This window comes from Lagopus muta, chromosome 1, assembly GCF_023343835.1.
Source record: "Lagopus muta isolate bLagMut1 chromosome 1, bLagMut1 primary, whole genome shotgun sequence".
Lineage (NCBI taxonomy): Eukaryota > Metazoa > Chordata > Aves > Galliformes > Phasianidae > Lagopus > Lagopus muta.
In genome coordinates this window covers 122,748,838-122,774,337 of record NC_064433.1, presented here as the reverse complement: position 1 = coordinate 122,774,337, position 25,500 = coordinate 122,748,838, and the positions used below count along the sequence as shown (strand labels likewise).

The following is a 25,500-nucleotide window of genomic DNA, read 5'->3' as shown; positions in this document are numbered from 1 at the left end:
TGACCTATGGTTTGGTTCTTAGGAGGTTTAGTTTTCTTTGTGTTCTTTTGTGTGTGTGTGTGATTGTTTTTATTCCAGATTATGCATCACATTGTGATGAAGATGGAATTCTTCTTCTCACTGGGGTACTCTGAATTGTTGCCAGGTGCCTGCCTGTATTTCAAAGAGGAATGTGTATGGTATTTTTTTTTAAAAAGTGGTTATTTTTTCCTTTTAGGAGAACAGAAGAGAAGAAACTTCATTGAAGAAGTGTAGAAAGACTTATTGCAGGATATTTTCTATTTGTTCTGCAGTGGGAATTTTTTCACTGTTGTTTCTTTTCATTTTTGTGGGGTTGTTTTTTTTTAAATGCTTTCTGTATTTGAATCTGAATAAAATCAGGAGGTAGAAATACACTTCCCACAACAGACACTGTAGTAACCTACATAATTCTACAGAATATGAATATAGAAGCTTGAATGGGACTTCTTCCAAAATGCAGATTTTGATTTTTGTTCTGCTATTTCCCTATAGAAAATTGTATTGGCATGGCATAGTGATCCTGATTCACTGATACTTCAGCGAATCTTAATTTTTCCACACCAGAGAATATGTTGTCACTTTCTACATGGATATTAGTCTGATTGAAATTGTAAAACATCTGCAAAATCTGTTGCTGATATTTAAATAAATTTTGGTAGACTAGTGAGTATGCTGCTTATCTGTCGGCAGAGACCCCTTCTTAATTTATCTTGGCAGATGCTTAAATTAAGTTTAGAAAGTAGTAAAGTGAGCTTTGCCTTTTTTTCAGTTCCAGTTGCTTTAAACCAATTATGAGAATGCATAACTCCAATGAAGTTTTGCAAAATGTTTCAAAACAGAACTTGGAGAATGATTTGTCTTCCACGGGTGAAAAGTGCTATTTTCTACCCTGGCCCCTAAATGAGAAGTATATAGTTTTTGAAGATAAAACACTTGTCAGAACTGAGTAAAACTTATCTAAGCAATCTGAGTTCTTCATTTCTGGAATAATAACAATTTCATTTGCATATTATGCTAACTAAGAATGGTATATGATTAAATGATTAGAATTGGTTTCATTTATAGACTAGACTTCATGTGATCTGAAAATGTAGAAGTTAGTTGTCTGAATAGCTAAAGATGCGAAGAGGTGTTTTTCTTTTGAGGAATATCTGCTTCCCACACAGGCTGATGACTTCTATTAAAAATGGATCTACTGGGTGTCCAGAAAGTGATTCCTGCTTTCACTCAGAAGGCCTTGTCATAACAAGAACTACATAATTTCTGGAAATGATAGTAAAGATATTATTACCATGCATATGAGGATACATATGTATACATATTTTGATGGAATGTGTGTGTGTGTGTGTGTGTCTGTGTAAAATGTGCTTTGCTCAGCACCAGACCTGATGGTCTATATTGCAATTTAACTTACTTGAACAGATGGTTGTTAATTATTACTCTGTACCCTCGTCCTTATTCAGCACGTTCCTTTTTCAGTAATGATCATTCCTTGAGTCCCTAAGCAGTTCTTCCTCTTCTAGTTGCTGAGTTCACGGTTCTTAACTGTGAAAGCTGAAGGCAGAGGTGAGCACCATGAAGTCAGTCTTGTATGAGAAGGTGTGGGCCAATGGGTGCTACTTAGAAAATGAGTCATGGCAATGGTGCAGTGTGTTGACGTGAAAGTGTTAGGGATTCAGACTGGTGGCCAAGTTATGGAAATAAGGGATAACCATCCTCACCAGGGCAGTTCTGCTTGACACTGGTGAGGCATTCATGTATGGCTTCACCAGATCCTGCAGGCCTAGAGCAGTTCTTCTGGCAATGTGATTTAAACAGCTGCTTGGAAATAAATACCAAGAGCCTTGCTCATTTCAACTAAAGTGTGTTAGTGTGCTCTGACACCAGTTGATATGCCATGTAAAAGGAAAATGCAGGCTTCTGCCTGCAGGAGCAGGCAGGTTTGCTCAGCTTTTCGTTCCTTGATGAAGCTGCTTATTGCATTGAACCAAATTCAGCACACTTCACATGGATATTAAAATAAGACAGTATATTCCATGAAAAGTTGAAGGTTTAACTGATTTAATTGTGCAAAGGATCTCCTCCCCCCTTTTTTTTTCATGATATGCCATGCAACTAACTTCTGATCCATGTTTTAAAGCATGATAGTTTCAGTGATGCTATGGGAATATTAAAGTGCTTTGGGCCAAGAGGTGCAATATAACTATAGAACATTACTATAGAATACCCTTTTTAATTGAGGCATAGCGTACTGAGGACTTTTCACAGGAATGCTTCTTACGATAGTGATGTATCCTGACAATAATGACTGAAGCTTAAAGGGAGGTGGCCACTGCTGACCTAAATTTAGCTCATGGTGCAGTCAGATCACGTCACCAATGGTGTTTACACAAGTGTGAATTTAAACACTGTTATTTTCTGTTCTGTTTTGCTTTTATAACACACACACACACACAAAAAAAAAAAAAAAATCCACAAAACACAGCACTTTCTGAGTGTGGTGTGGGCACAGAACATCTTTCTTTCTCTTTAACCCTGAGTGCAGAACAGCTTGAGCCTCAAGGTGACCAACACCTACAAGCTCATCTTGTTTGTATTCACTGCAGATGGCTTGAATATCTCCTTGTTGTTAAATTTGAGAAGATAAATAAGAAATGAACATAGTTCAGAATGTTAAGGCGTGTTTTCTTAAAGTTTGGCCTATTTTTATCCAAACTTAAAGTTCCTCTAAGTTCTGCCTAATCTGACTAGTTTATGTTCAGTGAGAGATTCCAAGTTTCATCTTGTATTACAGTAAATTGAAAATACGCGAAATACCAGTGACCGATGTTTTAATCCTGCTTGTTTATCCTGAAGTCTGAGTCTCTAAACTCTTGGTTTCAGTACAGCATTTTGCATTATAAATGCTGTTAGTCTTTGAAAAATAAATATTCTGAAACACTTTTCATACACTGTCAGTTGTTACTTTAAAGGCCTTCAATCAAATTTTTCATGGGATTGGGCTTTGCAGAGGCTTTTAGATTCCAATGCAGAGCAACACGTTTGTTGTTTCATTAAAAAGCAAATCATCTGTAGAATGGTTCAGAACTGCAAAGCAAAGATTGTCAGAGTTCATAATTAACTAAAAAATATGAAGTTGATGGGTGTTTTTGGTACATTCTCACCGATGTACAGGAGGGGTTGGTCACTGGGTCTGCTGCAGGTGTCAGTTGTAGCAATGGTGGCTGCGCTCTGTATTTATGCTCCTGTCAGACCTTGATGGGGCTGGATATGACCATAACTCTTTTTAGTGCCCTCAGCTGAGATGAAAGGGACAAGCGCATTTTCAAGACGGTGTGGAATGACACGTTATTTTTATGAATTACTTAAAGATGTTGATCAGAGTTTAAAGGTGAAGCTTGTAGGAGTTAATCGTCTAACAGTAGAATTAATTGTGGAAAGTCCTAACATTAAACGTATTTATACCATTTGATTGTCTCATAGTTCTTTTTTAAGAGTTTATTACATGTACTAAGGCTGCATTTTTCATAAGATTGTGCCGATTGTAATGTGATGATAATTAAACTTGAGTCTTATGTTCTCTTTTTAAAATGCAAACATGCTGTATTCAAATCTTCCTATTTCCACATCATCAAAATTAAATGTCTATTTAGAAATCTTGTAAAACTTTCTCTTCATGAATTACAATAGGAAAAAAGGAGATCATGAAGCAGTATTTGCTGCACGTATTGCAGGAAAATTTTTTCTCAAATTTGTAATATTTTCTTAAACATTTAAAAAATACCTGTTTGTGATAATTGAAGAGTAGTCATTGGGTAACATGCAGTAGTAAATGAGAATGTCTCAAAATACCTTTCTAGTTTGGATTTACCATTTTTCTCTGCTGATGCCACTGCTCTGTGAGCATTGCTGTGTAGACAAGAGTTATACAACTCATAGTGCCTGTTCATTTATAGTTTTCTTTTAGAAGCAGAAAAGATTTGTTTTTCTCTGTGGGAAGAGAGCATCATCCTGGGTTATTAAATTTCTCAGGCACTTCACCTGAAATTGTAGTTTTTTTTAGGAACTGATAAAGTGAACTTAAAGTTTGCCTGTATAACAGATGACATAGTAAATATTTACATTAAATGCATCAATTTTCTTCCATATATTAGGTATAATCGTAACATTATTATAGTTGGATTAGATGTTGGCTAGCTTAATAACTAGCTTAATAATTTATTTAGCAGTGAGATTTTTGATCAGCATTCGTTACTCTGTTGTACTAATTCAGCCACCACTTTATGAGACTGGTAAGAAGGCATCCCAGCCTTTATCCCAGCATGGGTGCCTGGATATACATTCTTCTTTTACAGTCCTTAATGCATCTTTTTATTTCACTTTTTTACGCTTTCAAATCAGAATGTTTCACCTGAAGTACCTTTCTGGCACTTTTCATTTACTTATTTAGAGTTTCCAATATCGAGTGACTGAGATCTTTCTGTTTACAATGAATTGGGACTTCTTGAGATAAACAGGAAGATTTGATGTGCTGACCAGCATAACTGCAACTTCTATCATGACTTCCTTTTAATTTGTTTTTCAGCCTTACTGTAAATAACAATTCTGTTTGACTTTTTTCTTAGCCGTAAAAAGAGAGTTTCAGTCTGAACAAACTTCTTCTCAATAGGAAGTTGTCAGCCCATTTCAATCCATCTGTTCCAAGGAGTCTGTTCTGAAATACCTAATTTTGCTTTTTAGCTCCTTTCCTTTCTAAAAATCTTGAATCATGGGATCCTTAAGGGTCATCAAGTTCCAACCCCCTGCCACAGGCAGGGTTTCCCACTGCTAGACCAAGTACTAGATAAGATTGGCCAGAGGCCCATCCAACTTGGCCTCAAACGCTCCCAAAGATGGGGCATCCGCAGCCTCTCTGGACTTCCTGGTCCAGCACCTCACCACGCTCTCAGTGAAAGACTTCCCCTGACATCTGATCTAAGTCTTCCGTCCTTTAGTTTTAAACCATTCTCACTTATCCTATCACTGTCTACTCATGTAAAAAGTCGGTTTCCCTCCTGTTCGTAATCTTCCTTTAAATATTTGAAGACCATAATGACCTTGCTCAAGTATTTATGAATGCAAGGAAGCAATATTTCTTGTACGTTAAGTGCATCATGATGCTGATCTTAAGTGTGCATACTATCTTTAATATTGTTTATATACACACTGTCAAATTTAATGGATTAGTAGTTGTGACTTGTTTTTATACATGGATAAACAGAAATTACACACAGGCATTAGCAAAAGCTCCTTGAATGTAATTAAATTGGTAAATGATCATCAGCAACCCCTAATTTTAAGGTATATTGAATATCCCGTGGCTACTAGGAGCTATTTCATTTAGACAGATTAGCAACTTACTTTGAAATGAAAAAGAAGGCCAAGAAAAATTGTTCATCCACGTTGTGTTCAGGTGTATGAAGCTGTGTTCAGCTTATCAGAAAAAGAAAGATCAAAGGCACCTGTCTTTTTCTTCTTATTATATTCCAAGTTTAATTTTCACACGACAGCTCTATCTGGCAGCCTCGCCTCCCATCACTGCCTTCTGTCATTCTGGATTATTTCAGTTAAGTTCTCTTTCTCATTTGGTTTTACCGAGGAGTTGCAATGGAATACTACCAAATTAGCAGTCAAGAACAGTAATCCTCTCTATTTGTATACTGTTAAAAGAAAGAGAGATGGAAGAGATAATTTCTCTTCCACCTCTGCCCTGGAGGCCTTCTCTAGAGTTGTTACAGAATTAGATTTGTTTTGAAGATCGGTTATGAAGACTTAGTTATTGAATATGAAGATTTCGTTCTGGGGTTTCAGCATTTATTATGAAATTCTTTTAAAGTAATTTTGCACACCTTGGTTGCTAGTAGAATCTTTTCACTTCTTTTCGATAGGCAAAGAATAAAAAACTTTCTTGCACTCTTTGCTTCTGTGCAGTAGTCAGACTTCTTCACAAAAGCACAGTAACTCTCTTAGATACTCTGCGCTTGGCTCACCTGGGAAGTGGTTTCATATCCTGCATGTGAAGCTGGATGCTTTTTTGTGTTGATCTTACTGCTTCTCTGTGTGCGCCTCGCTGATGCTCAGTATTCTAACTGGGCTGTTCTGCTGCTCTTTGCTGAAGCCAGGCCTTCAGCTTGTTTGTGAGTGTGCATTATGGTACCCAAGGTATCTTATCCTGATATAATACATCCCTGAATCTTTAAATACAGAGTTGTGGATAAACTAAGCGGCTGTTGTACTATGTAACCACCTGCAATCTACAGATACTACTAGCTTAAATTTTGTGTTGCTACTTTCATCTAACAGGTGCTTGCACTTGATGTTTAGTGCTCACCTGAGAAAAGTTATGTTTTGCTGGAGATGCAGTAGATTAAATGATCAGTTTGTGATACCATCAGAAGGGTTGGCTTTGGCTCAGGATCCTTACCAGTTATATTGTAAGAGAAAGAAAATTAGTAAAAACTCTGGACCTCTTTCTGTGACCTGTTCATCTGTTCAGTTGCTGAAGGAGTTTTGGTTTTGTTTGTATTTATTATTGCATCTGCTTATCTGAATGTGCTCGTACTGTACTGAGTTGATGTTCACTTCGCTCCTTGTGATACTGCCATAGCTGCAAACAATGACAAAAATTTTGGATGGTTACTTTCTGCTGACTCTCTTGGCTCATGACTTCTCTGCTTCTTTTTGTCAGAAGGACTTGAAGCTTTCTAAGTCATAAAACATAGTCTTTCAAGGTTTTCTGATGGATGGAGTAGGGTTAGAGCAGCATTGCATACTTTCTCCTTTTTTTTTTTCATATGTAAATAACTGACTAGTAAATTAATGAGTATTTGTCCTCTTTTTAATTTGCATCTAGGCGTTCCGTGGTTTGGATTGTTAATTATTCCCATCCTGCTGTCCTTTTACATTGTTTTCCCTCCCTGCGTTAGAGTGTAGGCCAAGAGGAATTATGTGGATATAAGGGTGTTGAAGCAGTCTTTGGTATTACAGGTGTTTGTTCCTGCTAAGCCCAGCTGCACTGGGGATTACTACAAACCCATCAAAATTCTGTCATCTGAGGGATGGCCAGCAGGGACAGGGAGGTGGTTGTCCCTCTCAACTCTGCTCCTGTGAGGCCCCATCTGGAGTACTGTGTCCAGGTCTGGAGCCCCCAGTACAGGAAGGACAGGGAGCTGTTAGGGAGGGTCCAGAGGAGAGCCACAAAGATGATCAGGGGACTGGAGCACCTCTCCTACGGAGACAGGCTGAGGGAGCTGGGCTTGTTCAGCCTGGAGAAAAGAAGGCTGCAGGGTGACCTCATTGCAGCCTTTCAGTACCTAAAGGGAGCCTACAAACAGGAGGGGAATCAACTCTTTGAAAGTGTTGATAACTGCAGGACAAGGGGAAATGGTTTTAAGTTGAGGGAGGGAAGGTTTAGGTTGGATGTCAGGGGGAAGTTCTTTACAGAGAGAGTGGTGAGGTGCTGGAACAGGCTGCCCAGAGAGGTTGTGGATGCCCTGTCCATCCCTGGAGGTGTTCAAGGCCAGGTTGGATGGGGCCCTGGGCAGCCTGGACACATGAAAATCTATCTTCAAGGTGTTTCTCCTTCCTCTTTCTTATTTTAATGTTTCAGTTAGACCAATTGTTCATGTTGAGCTAGAGATCATAGCTCCTTTCCCTGCAGCATTTCACATAGGTCTGTGCTTCTTTGTGGCTTTCTGCAGAGCTCAACAAGGCCAGAGCCCACAGATTACTTCTGATCTACTTGGAATGAAACCTGCCAAAGCAGAACAAATAGGAATTGTTCACTCTATTTTCCAGGGGACACTTTCAGTCCAAATTAATTTATTGTGTATTTGCAGTTCAGTAAATCTTCTTTTCCCTTTGCTATGTCTTCAGTTGTAGCAGGGTTTATTGATGCGTGTGTAGAAGATAATGAAAAGCTATGTTTCAGTTTATCTTTTAAGGTCTCAATATAGTTTATGATTCTAAATGTGGTTGTTCCACTCACATAAGAAAAAAAAGATGCTTTTTGAGGAAAAAATAGGGTGTATTTCTGGTCCTACCTCTGTGATGTGAGAAGTTGATTCTTTGGAGGGGTGCCAGCAGTTCTAATTCCTAAAAAAATATGGTTTCCTTCTTGAGAAGCCACGCTGTCAAAAGGCTTCAAGATGTCAATGACATCTTGTTGCCCTAAACTTCTGTTCTGGGAAAAGATAAAGCTGATTTGGTAGTGCATTTGAGGCATATCCATCTGATGTTCACTCTGGCCATTTGGGTGGCCTCATTCACTCCCACACTGGGATTCCCCTGTGCCCACATAGCCCCACTAAGGGACTTGCTCTGGAGTTGCTTGTGCAACTCATTGGGCTCCTCGGCCGTAGTTTTGACCTCTCAGTCTAGTACGTATGAATAATTGGTGAGCTTTTGTTGGCTGTGAAAGAAAGCAGTAAGGAAAGCAGAGGCTGGCATCATGCTTTGCCTACAGAGAAAGCAATTCCAGCATTCACATGGCTGGTGTTACTTGTATTTTCTTCTTTTGTGAAAGATGATTATTTGAGAGATTTTTCTAATGTAATCAAATGCCATTAACCTTATTTTATTTTTTTTCTTCCATACCTCATCTTGTGATATTCCTGAATCCTCTCTGCACAGTCTCTGCTTATCTTTCCTACCATCCTTTGTGGCCTTTCCTTAGCTGCAGCCAATTTGCACTGAGATATTTCTGTGTGATTTCCTCTATTTGACTGGTGCCTTAAAAGCTCCGTCCCACTTTAGCAGGCAGAAAAACTCAGAACTCACATCGAACACAGCTCTACAAATGCTTTTGGCCATCTTGAGAGAAAAACGTCAGACTGAACCTCTTGATGGTAGATACAAAACTGAAAATAAGCAGCTGCTAGGCTGCAGTGGGCTTTATGGCTTGTTTCCATGCTTCTGTGGGATTCAAGTACAGAATTCTGTTTCCTTCCTAATATATATCATTCATATGTGCAACAGAAGAATTCATGTTTTACATGTAATATCCTCTAATACGAAGTGCTGATTGTCGCTGTAAAATATGCTTTCTGTATTTCTGACTTGCCTGAATCTGAGCATAAATCTTTTTACCCACCCTACATTTGCATTCATGTCACTTTTATTCACTGTGATCTTGTTTCACGTTGTCTTGCTTTAGATTGCACATCATGCCCAGCAGTAGAGGAAGAAGTAGATTTTGAATTTTTTTGTGTGTCAGATTTCCCTGTATCCAGTTTTATCAAAAAGCTGTCACCAACTTCTGAAACCAGCAAACCTTTTTCTTTCTAATTACATTTTTACCATATGTTCAACCAGATGGCATATGCCAACATTTTCTAGGGTGCTATAAAATGACCTGACTTTAGAGGATTTAACTGCTGAAGAACTTTATGAAAAAATATAATTGACACCAGGGCAGAAAAATGGTCCTAGGAAGGAAAAACAAATTTGATAAATCTTGCCAGTTTTATTGTACGCCTTTGATATTGAATTCTCAACATACACATCTGCAGAAAACTGGTGAAAAAGTAGGGAATGTAGAGTTGTTTCACCGATGTGTCAAAAATTAACTCCTTTCTAAGCACCTGAAAATGCAACTTTCGTCCATTGAATTTGACTAAAATGAATATTTGAGCTGTGAGCAACTATTTTTTTTTGCTGCAAAAAGGAGTTAAAGAAGAGTTTCTCAAGGCATCAGATTCTCTGCAGGAGCAGCAATTTTACTTAACAATACAATAACTATTTCAGCACTTCTTTTCTAAAATGTCACTTTCAAGTAGAAGACAGGTAAAGTTGATACATCATTTTGACACATCCTCGCTCTTAATAATTTTGTGGGATTTTTTCCTGGAGAAAATAAATTAGCTTGAGGTATAGTGAGAGTTGTCAGGAACTTGAGGAAACAGGAAAGAAAAGATTGTCTTTCATATTTAGCTACTAGTTAAGATGAAACTAGTTAAGATAAAACGTTCTTTGCAGAGTTTGTGCATTTGGTAAGTCCTCCCTCACCTGTAACAGTTTGTTTTGATAGTCTTTCCAGATTCAAGGGAAAAATGATTAAATAGTCTTCTACTATTATTAATTTCCATGATGCTGTCTCAAGACTTAAGCCATTTCACCTGCTGCTGATTCCTGAAGACAGATGCCAGACTGCGAGTCAAACCTTCTTAATTTTCTTGCTGAAATAACTTCTATCACTCCCAGTTACAAAGGAATTTTAAGCATACAACCCAGGACTCTGAATAGGGTAAGAACCAAGATATAGTTTCAGGGCGGGATGGGCAATCTGGTGAGCTGAGTGGTTCAGGTGGACAGATGCACCTGAATGTTTGCTTTGTGTCTAATATTATCAGTCTGAAAATCATAACTGCAGTCAGCAAAACAGGTTTTCCACATCCTTCAAGTTAATGAGACAGACCTTTAACAGTACTCAACAATTTGAAGCGTTTTTGCTATTTCTGAATTGAACCTATGTTAAGAATTTCTTATCTCTGTCCTCCAAGCCAACTTCCACTCATCAGTCCATGAGTGGTTTGACATTTCTGCAGATTTTTCTCAATCATTGCCCAGGATTAAAGCTGCCCTGCATCAAAGTCAAATGAGAGTCTATTTTGTAGTTAGATCAACTGGTATAGCAGAGAAATTTTACAGCTAAGGATTAAAACCATCAAACAGAGAGTTGGTGTTAGCCTCTGAAGTTATCAGTGCTAACTGTAATACCAAAATACAAAGTGAAACACCAAAATGCAGCTTGTCTCCAAGGTGTAGTGATAAAATGGAAGTATCTGATTATAGTTAAGATAGTGTTTGCGCAGCTATATTTAACTCGCCTTGAGGTAACACCTTCTATGCTCTTTCTTGAATGTCACTGCAGAATGGAACTAAAGTAGTTCAGGTATCTTTTTTTACATATTTCCAAAGTAATCTCATAATCAGAGTCACTGGCTTCTTGCTGTAGTTTTAAGATTCATAGCATAATTAGATCCCGAAGCAAACTCATGCATAACAAATGTCAGCTGACTGAGGACAGTCCTTTTCTAGCTGCCATGTACAAACCTCTTGGAATTAGCCTACTTAGTATCCCAAATACCAGCGACTGACACATGAAAATTGGAAGGTAGAAAAACATTTTGCTAGGATACTTAGATTTTGATTACTAATATGCATTATTAAAATCAAGCTCTCATTTTAACTGAAGTCTTTGTTTAGATGTTGTTTGGGTTACTCATCATGTCTAATTTGAGTGAGGAAAATACTGACAAAATTTCCAAAGAAAACATTAGCAAGTTAGCCATTCTGAAGCTAATGATCCAAAGATGCAAAGTGCCAGCCTTAAATCACATCTCTAATTTTGCTAGCGTGAATTCAGATATGCACTTATTACACTGGGCAGCTGATTTATGCTTGTAGTTGCTGGCTGCTTTGTTCCAGCTGATCGGTATTCCCCAGGATATTTTTCTTTGCTGTTTTTCTCCCTCTTTCACTCAATGCACATCCATTAGGACTGAGTGTGCACACCAATTTTATTCAACACTGTAATGCCTCCAATCTGTTCTGTGTCTAGGTACATGCACACACAGGAACCTTCTCTTTCATTTTCCACTGTAGTTTTTTTTTTGAGTGGAATAATTGGTGCAGAGAGGTTTTAAGCACAAGTACTTGGAATTAAACTTTTGCTATGATTTTCCATAATGGATAGTTTATCTTGGAAGATATAAAATTTCTGTTCAAGAAGTTGTCTAAGAATTACTCTTTTTAATGCTGGCAGCTGTCTCTTATTATTCACAAAAAGAATATGTCAGAGAAGAGAGCTTTTTTGTAAAGTTATTGAGAATGGTGGGAAATAAATATTTCTTCTGAGAAGGTGATGTAAGGGCAGCTTGTGTTCATGTATGTAAAAAGAAAAGTTCATACTTAAAATCTGAGTCTTCTTCCTTTTCTTCCATTTCTCCTTAAAAAAAAATTAGAGAGAGAGAGAGAGAAAGAGGTATAATCTAGGCACAGTACCATTTAAATGTGTTCCTACTATGCTTGAAACAAAAGGGAACCTTGCATTGTTGTAAGATCTTTCACTGTTTAAATGATGCTCAGTCTAAGGTTCCCCAAGGTACTGGTTTTGAGTTCACAGGAACTCTTTGGAACTCTTAGCATATTAATTGCTTACGTCAGGAGTCAGTATTTTCCATAACTGAGGTGGAGATCAAATACTTCAAATTAATGCAACATTTAAATAAATCTTTACCTTGGCACTACAACTGGCATCTAAATAATGAGCTATCCGCAGGAAGAGATGGGTTTGTCAGCCTATTATCACACAGAGCTTTGAGCACTCATCTCCTCTGGGGTCATATGCACATATCGTACTGCTCTCTCAATATACACTTCCAAAGCACTGAGTGATACAAGAATACCTGATGCAGCGAGCTGTGGAAGTACGAGATGCAGAGCCTTTTTCGTTGATGTGTTTGAAGGTGGATAACCTTAAAAATCAATAAAGCCTGCTGCGGCACTCAGCATCTTGATGAACTGCTCTTTGTTGATCCTTTTGCTTAGGCTTTGAATAAGTGATACTGTGCTGCTACGGTGCTGCAGAATCGCAGTATGAGATGATGTGGTGGCTGGAGCGAGGCATCCACTAGCAGAGCTCTCTTCGAGCAAACCTTAGGTCTGATCCTGGAATTTATTATCTGAAATGTAGCTCTTGAGCTTTTCTTCCTACCGATTCAGTTTTCAAACCAAAGTGCTTGAAGAGAGAGGATGTAAAATGGCAGAAAAGTAGTTCTCAAAGGCTTAAGCAGTATGTTCATGTTGCTTGTAAATACTGCATCTCTTCTTTGGAAACAGTGGCAGATCATAGTGCCCCAATTACAAAAATGGAAACAGCTATTAGAAAGAAGTGATAAAATAGTGTTTTAACTTTGAGGAAGTTTGGTAAGGCTGTCACCTAGAGGAGGTGACAAATGCAGAACCTTGTGTTCCCTACCAAAGCAAAATTCACAACTTTAAATAGATAGTTTTTGAAATACCAGTGACAGCTCAGAAAATGTCCCATTCAAAGACAAAATGTTTGGGTATCTGGGAGCCCTAATTATGATAGGAATTGATGGGGAGGAGTGTGGCTGATGGATCTGGAGATAATTTCATAGAGGGTCTGCATAAAACACTCTAGACTTTCTAACTTCTTTTGAATGAAAGTAATGGAAATAGACCTAGAATTTACTGATGAAAAATGGAAGAGCAGAAGGCAGAGGAGAATGAAGTCTGAGATATGATTTTATACATAGCAAAAATACATATTCTTTTCTGACTTCACCTAGCAGATGCTAGGACAGCACAGAGATATTCTCTCTCCGCTTTTGTAAGGACATAGCCTTCTGCTACCTCTGATCATATGCATAAAAAAGCAGCATTTTGCTCTTAGGCAGTCTGAATCTAGTGATAGGGATAGAGAGTTTCTTTGAAGAAAAGCCCTAGAAAAATCCAGTAATGGGAAAAAAACTCCTGCTGAGAGTTTACAGGGATTTTTCTGCTGTTTTGTGTATCAGTAATAAAAGAGCACAGAAGGAATGGAGGTCGGTGTCATGCACAATGTGTATGTGTTAGGAAAAAGATCAGAAGAACTTTTTGCATGCCACTAGTGCTGAAAACAAATCTATGACATTTTTCTCCTTATGAATCACATATGTCTGGAGTGCTTTGGGGATGGTAAAGAGAAAGGAGATGAGAGCAGTGATTATGGTTGTGTGGAACATTTCCTAATTTTCATTTATTAATATTTTATGTGTAAGACTGTCAGATATGGAAATCTACTTGATTTTCGTATTTTTATTTATTTATTTGTCCAGCTTTCAAAATGATGACGAGATATCTGCCTCTCTGATGTCCTGCAGAACTTACTTAGGTTGGGCACCTGGCTGTGACCTTTCTCAGAGCAGGACTTTGTGCTTTCCTTGCAGATGGTGTCTGCATTTTCCTTCCTTTGTCTATTGTGTTAACTCTCCAAGAACTGGAGTTAGTCCTGCACCTGCAGACTTACAGTCTCTTGAAGATAAAGAAGAGTTACCTCCTGGCCATGCAGCTTTAAACAAATATTTTAGCACTATCAAAACCAGTGAGGACCTGATGACATAGGACGTAATCTGTCTTCATGATAAATGAATCAAGTGTTGCCTTCTCTTCAGTGCTGCCAGTTTGTCAGTTCTCTTGAGTCAAGACTCCAGTGGTGGTTTATAAAGAAGCATGAGTGTCTTCCTAGGTTACCTGAAGCATAAGCTTAATTAATGGCATTTTGAAGGAGATGAGTGGTTTGGTTGTCAATGGAATCAGTGCTGGGAGTTGGTAGCCATGATTAAGGAGGGAGCTCCAGTCATTGGGCGGGAAACATGAAGTATTGTCCTGTGCAAAGCAACAAAGTTCAGTCTGCATGCAGTGGCCACACTTCAGTATTCATTAATGTTAGCTTATCAGTCCCTGTGCTTTTAATCCATTACATCTTTCATCGGTATGTCTTACTGGATAGCTTTTTTTCTTTTTTTTTCTTCTAGAAAAATCAAAATCTTTCCCTCCAGCCATGACAATTTTTTTCTTCTATGTACAACAAGTAAATTTTGTTGTAACACTTAAGCTGAAATTAAGGTATTTTAGTAATTGCTGCTAAAGAGATTTTCTCAATGTGTTCTCCCTCCCTCCCCCTCCATACCTGCTGGAACAGTCTGGTGTGACATTGGAGAGTCTTCTCAAGAAGGAAATAAAGAGCGGTTACCTGTGCTTCAGGAAGTCTGAAAGAGCTCCACTCTGAATATTTCTCAATGTCTTAGAAAACCAAATATTAATGCCTGTCGTCTCCTCTTGCAAAAGACTGTCGGAGTCTAATTGGTGTGTTTTATATTATAAGGAGGTCACTCTATTATTTTTCCCTTCCAACAAATGAAGGATGGAAAATTCAAACACAGACGACAAGGATTTTATTGTTGGGTTATTTTTCTTTCTTATATGGGATATGATTAAATGTATACTGTCAAAGAGGGATGTTTTTGCAGGTTGATACTATTGATTAGTATTTGAGACCTGTAAACAACGGTATTATTTTATGTATAAGAAAATATAATTAAAAATTATTACATTGATATTTTATTTCTCACAGTGAAAACATTTCAAATATTCATCTCATGTTGTAGCAGAAAGTACTTGGTTCAAGTAGATACCCCAAAATCATGTTTTAATAATTTCTTCCTTTTTTCATCTTTTTTTTTTTTTTTTTTTTCCCCACAGTCACATGACACAATCAGCCACATTTGAAGACCCTCGAATAGAGAGCTGCCAAATAACCCCTCCAGCCCCTCGGAAAGTGGAAATGAGGAGGGATCCTGTGCTAGGATTTGGTTTTGTGGCTGGTAGTGAAAAGCCAGTTGTTGTACGCTCAGTAACACCAGGTATGTTTTCCTCACGTGACCCCAAAAGCAAACTTGGCACTTCTTAGTATCACTAACTGGCTGGATTGCTAAATGAGAAAATAGCTGTAGTGATATTCCTAAAAAATTGTATTGTCTACTATTGTTTCCTTCAAAAGAAGTGCAATTATTTGAGAGTGTCAATGATAATTCTGTGAATGTATTTATACTGATTGGGAACTTAATTACTGAGATGAAATATAGTTACAAATGTAAGTAGTGTTGAAGTCTTCAAGCTACAAGAAAAAGTAAACAGAATTGCTTGGTGGGTAGTACTAGGAAGTAGTTTCCTCCTTTTTGAACCCTATGTGAATACATTAAATACAAACAATACATACGGAAAGTCAGTTTTAGATTATTGCTCTGAGCTGTTACTGTTGTTTGCCTGAAACAAAATTATCTACTTCATTCGGAAAATAATGTCTTCTCCCACTTATGTTCATATTGATTTGATGTCACCCTCATTGCCATCTAATCAGCATCTCAGGAGGTATACGGAGTTTCATGATTATAACTTACATGTTTTTCATGCTGTCATCGGCTTTAAAGAATATTATTGCTGACATTTTTTCTTTCCTTTTCCTTTTTTTTTTTTAATCAAGTGGCAAAAAAAGCAAAATCAAAACGTATCTACAAAACTTCTAACTGCAGTGAAAATTATTGAGGTTTTTGGTATTTTTGAATTGGTGGGACTGCTTAGTCTCCTGAACCAGCAGGCTTTATGCTTAAAAGTTCAGCTGTTACATAAATTGCCTTGGAGCTAAGGACAGGGATTTGACTTTGCTCCTGTTCAATATGTTCTGCAGAATCCCCATAGAGAGCAGAGGAGAGGCAAAATTGACTGCATGGAGTTCTGATGTCATTTACCCGCGTGTGTGCATTGATTGTATTGCTTTCAGATGGAGTAACTAATATTTGAACTGAAGCAGACAGATCTTTTCTCCCAAGTTAGCGTTATTAATGTAATTTTTTTTGTTGTTGTTTGATTTGGGAAAAGTATTACCTTGCATTCCGAGTGAATAGAAGGAAAGATGAGTTCAAAGCAACATTCTTGTATATGGATTTTGCATCCATGAATACTGGATGTATAAACAAAGTAAAATCTTCAAGTCAAAGAGAGGAGAGGAACAGCACTAGCACAATTACTAATTGAATTGTTTCTGATACTGAAACATTTTCTTTTAAGACTTTATCTTCATACTGGTGATTTTTTTGATAGTTTTCTATGTATCTTGAATGCAGAGCTTAAAGGCAAGAGACTGCAGGATATAACTTTTGATTTGGAATTGTGATATTATTCTCTCCTTTGGGCATGTAATCATGCTGGAAGCAAAATATTATGTGCATTTTATAAAACAGAGCATGAATTTAAATAGTATCGAAATTCAAAAGCACATAGTCTGATTGCCTAGTTACACTAATCTTTAATGTCTGCATCTAACTGAAAGTGCCAGTGCTTTTGAACACATTATGTAAAATTCTGTTCACCAAGTAGTAGGAATGCAAAGGAAAAGAGGCTCCAAGACTGGAGGCATAGAAACTTACTATTTTAGGACTGAAGGAAGCAGGTTTGTCTTGCCCAGAACAGGAAAGTTCAGAGGAAAGATGTGCAAACGACTTTCAAACATGGTGAGTGACGTGTCACAGAAAAGAGGAATATGGTGTTCTCCAGTGCTACTTTGGCTGGGACAAGAAGTAATGCATAGACACCAGAGAAAATGATTTCCTGATTTTAACAGTAGTTAAAGGGGATTACATAATTATAGGAAAAGGAGCCTTTAGCAGGGGTGGTCTTATACGAATGTCAAACAAACATTGATAAGCAAAGCTGTGAATTGTGGCTGATCACAACTTGAAGAATGAATTAGGTCACTCTAATGGGGCCTATTTCTCCTCCAGAAAATCTAGCCCCTATTTTTAGGTGCCCAAATATTGTTTTGGAATTTAACTTGAGTAACTTCAGTAGAAATTGTTCAGTCAGTGGCTTTTGAGATATTCTTGGTGAGGAAGTAAAGTTAGAAAAAGTGTTAAACACGCCATTAGTTGAAGAGAAAGGACTCAGCATATGAACTGCAGAGTGTGCATGTGCATTCTGAATAGTCTACTAACCTTGCTTTTTTTCATTTATCTGCAGGCGGCCCCTCTGAAGGAAAGCTTATACCGGGGGATCAGATCATAATGATTAATGATGAGCCTGTCAGCACTGCTCCGAGGGAGAGAGTCATCGACCTTGTCAGGTAGTTGATGTCCTGTCAGTTAAACTATGAACCCACTGGCTTACTTCCTGTGCACTTATTTGATTATACTGCAGTCTTGCCTTCTCATGGTGAAAAAAAGAGAAAATAATGTTATTTCAGTCATAATGAATAAGGGTGAGATACTCCAGTACAGAAATGAAGTATCCTTTTAAATGTCCTTTGGGAAACTGTAAACATATAACAGGGTATTGGTACAGTTCCAAAATGCTTGAGTATCAAAAGAGTATAGTATTCTCTGGACATTTTGTTTTGGTATGAGTTATTGAAAAGATAAATCCTGGAGCTAAGCAGCTTCAGTCATTGTTTTTCTATTGCATTTTTTACGAGAAGAAAGTTGAGACAGTCTGTTGTATGTGAAAAGAAAAGAAAATATACTGGGGGAATTTTGAGAGTGGAGATAGGAGTATGTAGAAAAGCTCAAAGAGTGGTACATGTTTGGGTGGGTTGCTGGTGAAGAGTTTGTGTGAGGAGAGCAGGCAGGGCTGTGTAAATATGAGACAGAAAACAAGAGAAATGTGTGACTGGATACTTCAGGAAAGGAAAAATGTTGATACTTGTAATGGTCCATAGAAAGAAAGGAAAGAGAAACTGAAAAATGCTCAGGGTGAAGAAACCAATGTGATGTGGCCAACAAACTGTATTTTGAGTAACAAGAAATGTTAGTATATTGCATTAAAAAGAAAAAAACTGTTAATTCAAAAACTAAAAACTAAATACAAAACTGCTTAATTCAATGTTCAGGTCCTAGGTCACTGGAGACGTGTTTGGTTTCTATGTCTTTTTTCTCATTGGTACAAACTCTGAATTGGTCCAGTTAATTTCTGAAACATATGCAAGTTTTAATTGTGCAGGTGCCTCTCCTCAGGCCTGGTAGCTGTCAGTGTTATCACTGTCACCTGAGAGAATGCCCTTACATTTGTATTCCCCATACATATCACATTTTGTGCAGATGGGTGCTCAATTCCTGGGGAAAGAAGCTACAGAAATATTATGAAAGCCTCTTTACTACAGCAATAGAGGTGCAAGCCACACGTGCTTATCTCTATTAGATGAGTGTGGTCAAAATATCATGCGTTTCCAGATTTAACAAAAAGTATTAACCTGAAACTCACGTAACAGTCAGGAGGGAACTTTGACACTTGCTTTTTGCTGAAAAAGAGACCCCATAAACTGCAGAAACAATCTTACTCCTATTAAATTTGTGACTTATGGTCTCTTGACCACCGGCATAAGCTTCACAAATGGATCTTAGGTTCATTTTTTATAGCACAGTGTCTTCGTAAAGGGTTCGTATTGAAGTCTTCATTCTTTTCTTGATTCTTTGATATCCTAGTAATCAGAATTAGGATTTCCATCTCACTTACATGCTTCCAGCAATATATAGTAATAATGTCTAGGAAAACTATACTGATTACAGCTGAAACAAACAGGGCTTACTATGTGGCTGATTGCTCTGTCTGCTCTCAGATGAGAATAAGAATGTAGCCCTTCCTAATTACCTTGACTCTATAGGTAACAAATTAGGTGCTGTTGTATTCCAGTGGAATCTTTTGGTAACACTTTTTTAAAACTATAAGCCTGTCTCAGCTCTCAAAATCTGTCTGCCATTGGAATTTTGTCAGAGACTCATTCTTTGATTGGACTCAAAATGAAATGTACTGGAGTTGTATATTACAGCATTTGAAATGAAGAGCTTTCTTTTCATGCCAGTGGGACACTTGGAATGATTAGAAACTGTTGCTGTATGTACTGATATCATAGCAGAAGCTTTTCTTTACGCCAGTGAAGTAATGAATCCGTTCTACTATAACAAAATATTTTCATAAGGATAGGATATGTCTGCAACTCTGAAAACAATACTTGCTTTCAGCTTTCAATGTGGATGGAAGCAATTTTGAAATCTTGTTTTCCAGCTGATAGCAATGAGTATGTTTTAGATGCATAGAGGAGGCAGTGAGTATAATCACAAAATCATTCAAAAATTGAGGTGGAAGGGATTTCTGAAGGTCAGTTCAGAATCTCTTGCTCAAAGCAGAGTTAGTGTCAAAGTTGGACATGTTTTCTCAGCACATGTCCGGTCAAGTTTATCTTCAAAGAGAGCCATACTGAGCAGATGTTTCAATGCTTAGCCAGTGGCATCATGAACAATTTCCTTCCTTATATCCAACTGGAATTTCTCTTGGTGCAAATTGTGGCCCTTACTTCTTGTTCCATGTCTTCCTGTCTCTGTGGAGGATCTGGCTCTGCACTCTCTGTAGCAACCTATTAGATATTGGAAGACTTGGCTTTCTCCCTAAGTTTTCTCAGGCTAAACCCTCTTTCCTTAGTCAGTTCCAAGTCTTGTGCTTAAGCTTTATAGCTATTTTAGAGGCTCTCCACTAGAGTCTCTAGTTGTCGTTAACTGTTAGCAGCTTTTTGTCAGTGAACATCTGAGATCCAAAACTGGAAAGAATGATAAATGTACAGCTTTGCAAGGTAAAGAAATAATTAGTTCCCTCAGCTTGCTGGCTGTGTTTTGCTTGTGCAGTGCACTATGCACTTCACTGGCAGAGGACACTGTATACTCATGTTTTAATTGCTGTCCAACAAGACCCCACATCATTTTCTGTGGAAATTTTTCCTGAGACTGAAGTGAACTTTACTGACACAGAGTTTCCTAGCCCCCTTTCTCTTTTCTGTTTTTTTTTCTTTTGTTTTGTTTTGTTTAAGATAAGCAAGATATCCCTCTTTGATCAATATGACTTGCAAAGATGTTATACAGCAACTTTTCCAAGGCGTAAACCAGCTCCCTCAGCAGCCCTAGATTTACCCCACCCAGGTCCATGGACCTGTGAGTGCTCCTCTTCCCCAGCCAATCCCTAATTCAATCTTTGTCCAGTAATCACAGGGATAAGGGTGTCTTGAAAGCATAGCTCGCTACTGAAGTCTGAAACAAAGAAAGAATCAAGTACCTCAGCCTTTTTAGTGTCTTCATTCAGGTTTCCCATCCCATTCAGCAGCTTTCCCTTGGCTTTTCTTTCATTGCTGATGTATCAGAATAGGCACATCTTAATCTTCACATCTTAACTGGTTTCAGTGATAGTTGAGCTTAGGCTAAGCCTGACTGGAAATTCCATTCCTACCTGGCCAAGTAGTACTTTTCTGTTTCTCTTAGGTAGCCTGACTCCATTTTCATCTCTTGCACACTTCTGTTTTGTGCTGGACCTTAGCCTGGAATCCCCTATGAGGTGAAGCTGATGTTTTACCTTTACTACCCACTTCCCAAATCAGACTGCACCATTCTGGCACTTGAGGGAGGCTCTTCATAAAGATCAACCAGTCTCACTAGGCTTCTGCTTTTCAGAGCTGCATCAAATTGAAGTCTTTTCTTTAGCTTTGTGTTGTGCCACATCTTTCACGGTACTGTAACTAGTCAGTGAAAAATTGATATTCCAACACAGTATTTTTCTGTGATTATATGGTCTGTTGCTGATTAGGTATAGTAAGGTGTATATTATATTTGTGATGTGAAATTCTATGACTGTTTTCATGCAGCTTTCCCTCACAGCTTTTTGTAAAGACAAGAAATGGTTTGGCTTTATGATTGCAGAGAGTAAGAGAAAAAATAATCTACTTTCAATTTACAGGCATAAGAATCACAGTGCACCAAACAAAGAAAACAAACAAACTGCATGTGAAATAAGACAGATTTCGTAACTAGATAATCACAGAGCTTTATCAAGCTTAATTGGACTCAAAACTTTTAAATAAAAGTCTGTACAAATGTTAGCTGTTAGGTGAACCTTGGAAAATGAACAGAGTTTTTAGTCTCATGTAATATGTAATTGTTTTCCAAAAAAACATTGCTGGGAAATTTACTTTTAAAAAGTTGTGTAATGAGGGAAAAGGAAATGGAAAATGAAATTTTTGCTCCACTCTATCTTCAATCAAAAAATTACACAAGATTCTGAATTTCCACCAAGGAGAATGTTGTGGTTTAACCCAGCACCATGGTCATTTGCTCACCCCCACCTCCCCAAACTCCAGCTCTCAGTGGGACGGGGGAGAGAATCAGAAGACAAAACAAAGTAGAAAAGGAAGGAGAAAAAGAGAACAGTAATGATAATTGCATATATACCAAACAAGTGAAGCAAACAATTGCTCACCACCCACTGACCAGTGCAGAGTCAGGCCCCAAGCAGCAGCAGCAGCCTCCCTGGCCAACTCCCCACCATTTTTCAAGTTTTTTTTCTGCATTTTTTTTCTCAGCCTCCCAGTGCCCTCCCAGTGCCTCCTCACTTCACTCACAGTACCAGAAGCTGAAACAGCCTTGGCTCTGTACAGCACTGCTCTGCAGTAACTAAAGCATCAGTGTGTTATCAGTATCATTTTTCTCCTAAAGCCAAAACACAGCATCATACCAGACACTATGAAAGAAAGATCAATTCTGTCCCAGCTGAAACCAGGACAAAGAACATCTGAAAAATGTCAGTTAAATCTTTATTTCATTAGCAAAGAGCATGTCCCTAAGCAGTACTTCTGCTGTATTTCTAAATTATCCACAAAATTCATAGCATCCACGTTTTCAGATTGTTTTGTTCATCTTCAGCAAAACAGCTGCAATTTGAGCTATCTTATCAGGTGCAAATTCATTATGTACATTTAACTCCTAAAAAAATGGTTAAAAGTGGTTACACCAGTCTTTTAAGGAAGTCAGTTTTGTGTAGCAGTTTTACTACATGAAAATGCAAGAAGATAAAGGGGACACACAGTACACAAATTTTCACAATGTCTCTCTTGCATGTTAATATTTTAATTATGTTTAATTATTTCTAAGTATTTCTTACTGAAATGAGCTTTCTTAACTCTAAAACTGTATTTAAAACCTCCTCTGCATACTCCAGGGCTGCAGAGAAGGAATATGGTGCAAGATTTTGTTGGTGGTTTGGTTTTTTGTGTATGTATTTGTTTTTTTAAATGAATTAAGGGATATTATTGTTATCCTAGGAGGTCTCAGGACTGAGGATTATCAGAGTTATTCATTATAAATATCCCCTGTAGATCATTTTCATCCATCTAATTCCTTTAGTCCTGTTTTACTGGCAACGTTTAATTAGTGTTCCAGTCATCCTTTGAAAGCTAAGGTTGCAAAGAGATGAATTCTGTGTGGTTTGCAGAACGAATACATAAGCACTCTTTATTTCTGGGTAATGCTCAATGGCTTTTGTACCATATTGAGTTCTCCTGAGCTATTTTCAAGCAGAAATCTAGACGTCGTGTTTATGGTTTCCCATACAAAAAGAGGTCACCTTTATGAGAGTCACTTGTGGTTGCATTTTAGAAGAGTTCCATTTAAGACAGAAAGTTATTGAAGTTTTCTAAACGTGTTGTTAAAATCAAAGCAAGAAGCAAGTGAACACAATACTAAAGAAAGAAGGTGCATTTGAAGTACAGACTGTTCAAAACTGTAGCCCAAGCTACTCATCCTGTTTTTATTTTACTGCCAGTACAGATTCTGTGATGTACAGCTTTTTATTCATCCTTAACAATTAGTACTTTGAGATGCCATTAAAGTCATTGCAGAATATAGGATTTTTTGAAGTATTTGAAAGTAACCAACAATGTAAATCTGACACACTATACAGTGTATTAATGTATTGTGTCAGTTGATTACAGAATCACAGAATTGTAGGGGTTGGAAGGGACCTCCAGAGATCATCGAGTCCAACCCCCCTGCCAAAGCAGGTTCCCTACAGCAGGTCGCACAGGTTGGCATCCAGGCAGGTCTTGAACATCTCCAGAGAAGGAGACTCCACCACCTCCCTGGGCAGCCTGTTCCAGTGTCCTCACTGTAAAGAAGTTCTTGCACACATTTGTGTGGAACTTCCTATGTTGATTTGCTTAATGTTACATTTATTTCATTTTTCTTGGTTAATTTTAAATGTGCATCTTTGTAGTTAAGAATCAGTATAACCTCCCAAAGCTTTTTTTAAAACACATAAAGAAATATCCAACTAGTAATTTACCTTATAATAGATAATTTCTATAATGTCTTATTCAATAGCCCTGGATTGTACTAAGTATGCATTAGTCTACGCAGTCCACTACGTGAGTAAAGGGTCTTTTTATTTAGCAAGATGTTTTACTGACAGTTTGAGTGGCACACAGACACAGTGCTTACCTCGTAAAACAAACTCCAAATAGGGCACAGTAATGGTACTTTGTTCATACTTTGATTAAAATAATGATCTAGGTTCCCTGTATATCCCAAGTGCAAAGACATTGAAAGAGCGTGATCTGTATGAAATACTTGCCTCATTTTAAGCCAACTGTCCTGTTGCAGAAAGTTTTATTTACTCATTGATTACAGAAGGAGGACAGAAAACCATCTTTGAATAGAAACCTGACTTAATTGCTAAATTACAGCAGACTAGTCTCATTTCTTGAAACTAGAAGCAATAGATCAGTATTTGGCTTCCTGTGGAATTCCACCAGAAGACTTTAATTGCAGAGCTGTAACAACAAAAAAGGTGAAATTCATTAAGGGCTATTCTTTCCTATTGTCTCTGTTTTCTATGTAAGAGACGTGAGATAACATCAAATAATATGATGGCAAGTTTTTTGTCATGGGGATCTGGAGGATTCTTTCAATTCTGCAGTGGCATTTCTGTTTAAATTTGTATTACAATATGACTGGAGAGAAAGAACCCTCCAGGGTTTTAGGCTGTGTTGCATTTTAAGTACCAAAGTAAATCTAATCAATACTGACCTTCCTCACCATCATCCAGCAGTGGATAAGGATTCTTTTGCTGCCATTTGACTGTGAGTGTATCAGGGGGCCAGTCTGCCTTCTCTGTACCATCACAGTTAAATGTGAGCGCAAAAATGAGCTCAGCAGCAGTGCCTGTCATCATCATCTTTTCACAGCAACTGTAAAGATCAGTTCTCAAATGCAGTTTCTGTCTCCAGGCTTAGACTACCTCATATATTGTATCAAACAATTTTGGTGAACTTAATATTAAAGACATTCTTTCTTCATCGATATCATGTAGCAAAAATCAAGCATATTAAGTTATTAACTATGATATTGCTTAGCAGTCAAGAATCTTGGAGCCTACTTTTCCTGAAAAACCAATCATGCAGACATTTCATTTGAAGGTAGTCCATTATACTCCCAGTTCAGTACATAAATTCAGAGACTGTACACATTTTTGTAGTTCAAGCCTTGACACTGTGAATGACTAATGTTTTGGTTTTTTGATGCATAATGCTGAACTGAGGGACAAAGTATTGGATCAAATTCTCTGTAGTTGGTAGGAGTTTTGCAAGTGAGATCAATGGACATTTTTTCTGACAAGATATTTAAGTACTTCTAACAGCTGGCCCAAGCGTAGAGATGAGCTGCAGGATAGGAGAACTCAGTTCCTGTCAGACTCAAGGCATACTGTTGGATATATATCTTTTACATTTTGAGGTATCTGCAACATAACAGAGCTAACAAATACCTTAAATTAGCTGCTGCAGTCTAATTGTGATAGCACAGATTTAGCATCATCTGCTTTGCCTGTTTTCTTGGCTGCCACGGTGAGGTGCTTGAGGTACTTGAGCTAATGTATTAGAGAATTTAATCTGCTCTCTGTAGATTTTTATCCTATAATATGGTTTCAAATAGCTTTTCCACCTCGTTGGAGGCCTGTAAGAGTTAAGCTGAGTTAGAAGCTGTAGAGAGATATGACTTGTTACTGTTAAAATCGATA

The 25,500-nt window shown here is 37.8% G+C and overlaps 1 protein-coding gene across 2 annotated transcripts in view; it reads left to right on the top strand.

Moving 5' to 3' along the window:
• The window catches only part of FRMPD4 (FERM and PDZ domain containing 4), a 295,539-nt gene that overhangs the window by 210,171 nt on the left and 59,868 nt on the right, over positions 1 to 25,500 (top strand). The window contains exons 1-3 of one of the 2 annotated variants that reach the window (XM_048931240.1): positions 10,283 to 10,303; positions 15,328 to 15,488; positions 17,641 to 17,743. In XM_048931240.1, the coding sequence (XP_048787197.1) occupies positions 15,332 to 15,488; positions 17,641 to 17,743 (260 nt within the window). In that variant the 5' untranslated portion in view covers positions 10,283 to 10,303; positions 15,328 to 15,331. Of the gene's footprint in view, positions 1 to 10,282; positions 10,304 to 15,327; positions 15,489 to 17,640; positions 17,744 to 25,500 lie in introns of those variants that run through there. The other variant, XM_048931233.1, reaches the window with a different exon arrangement.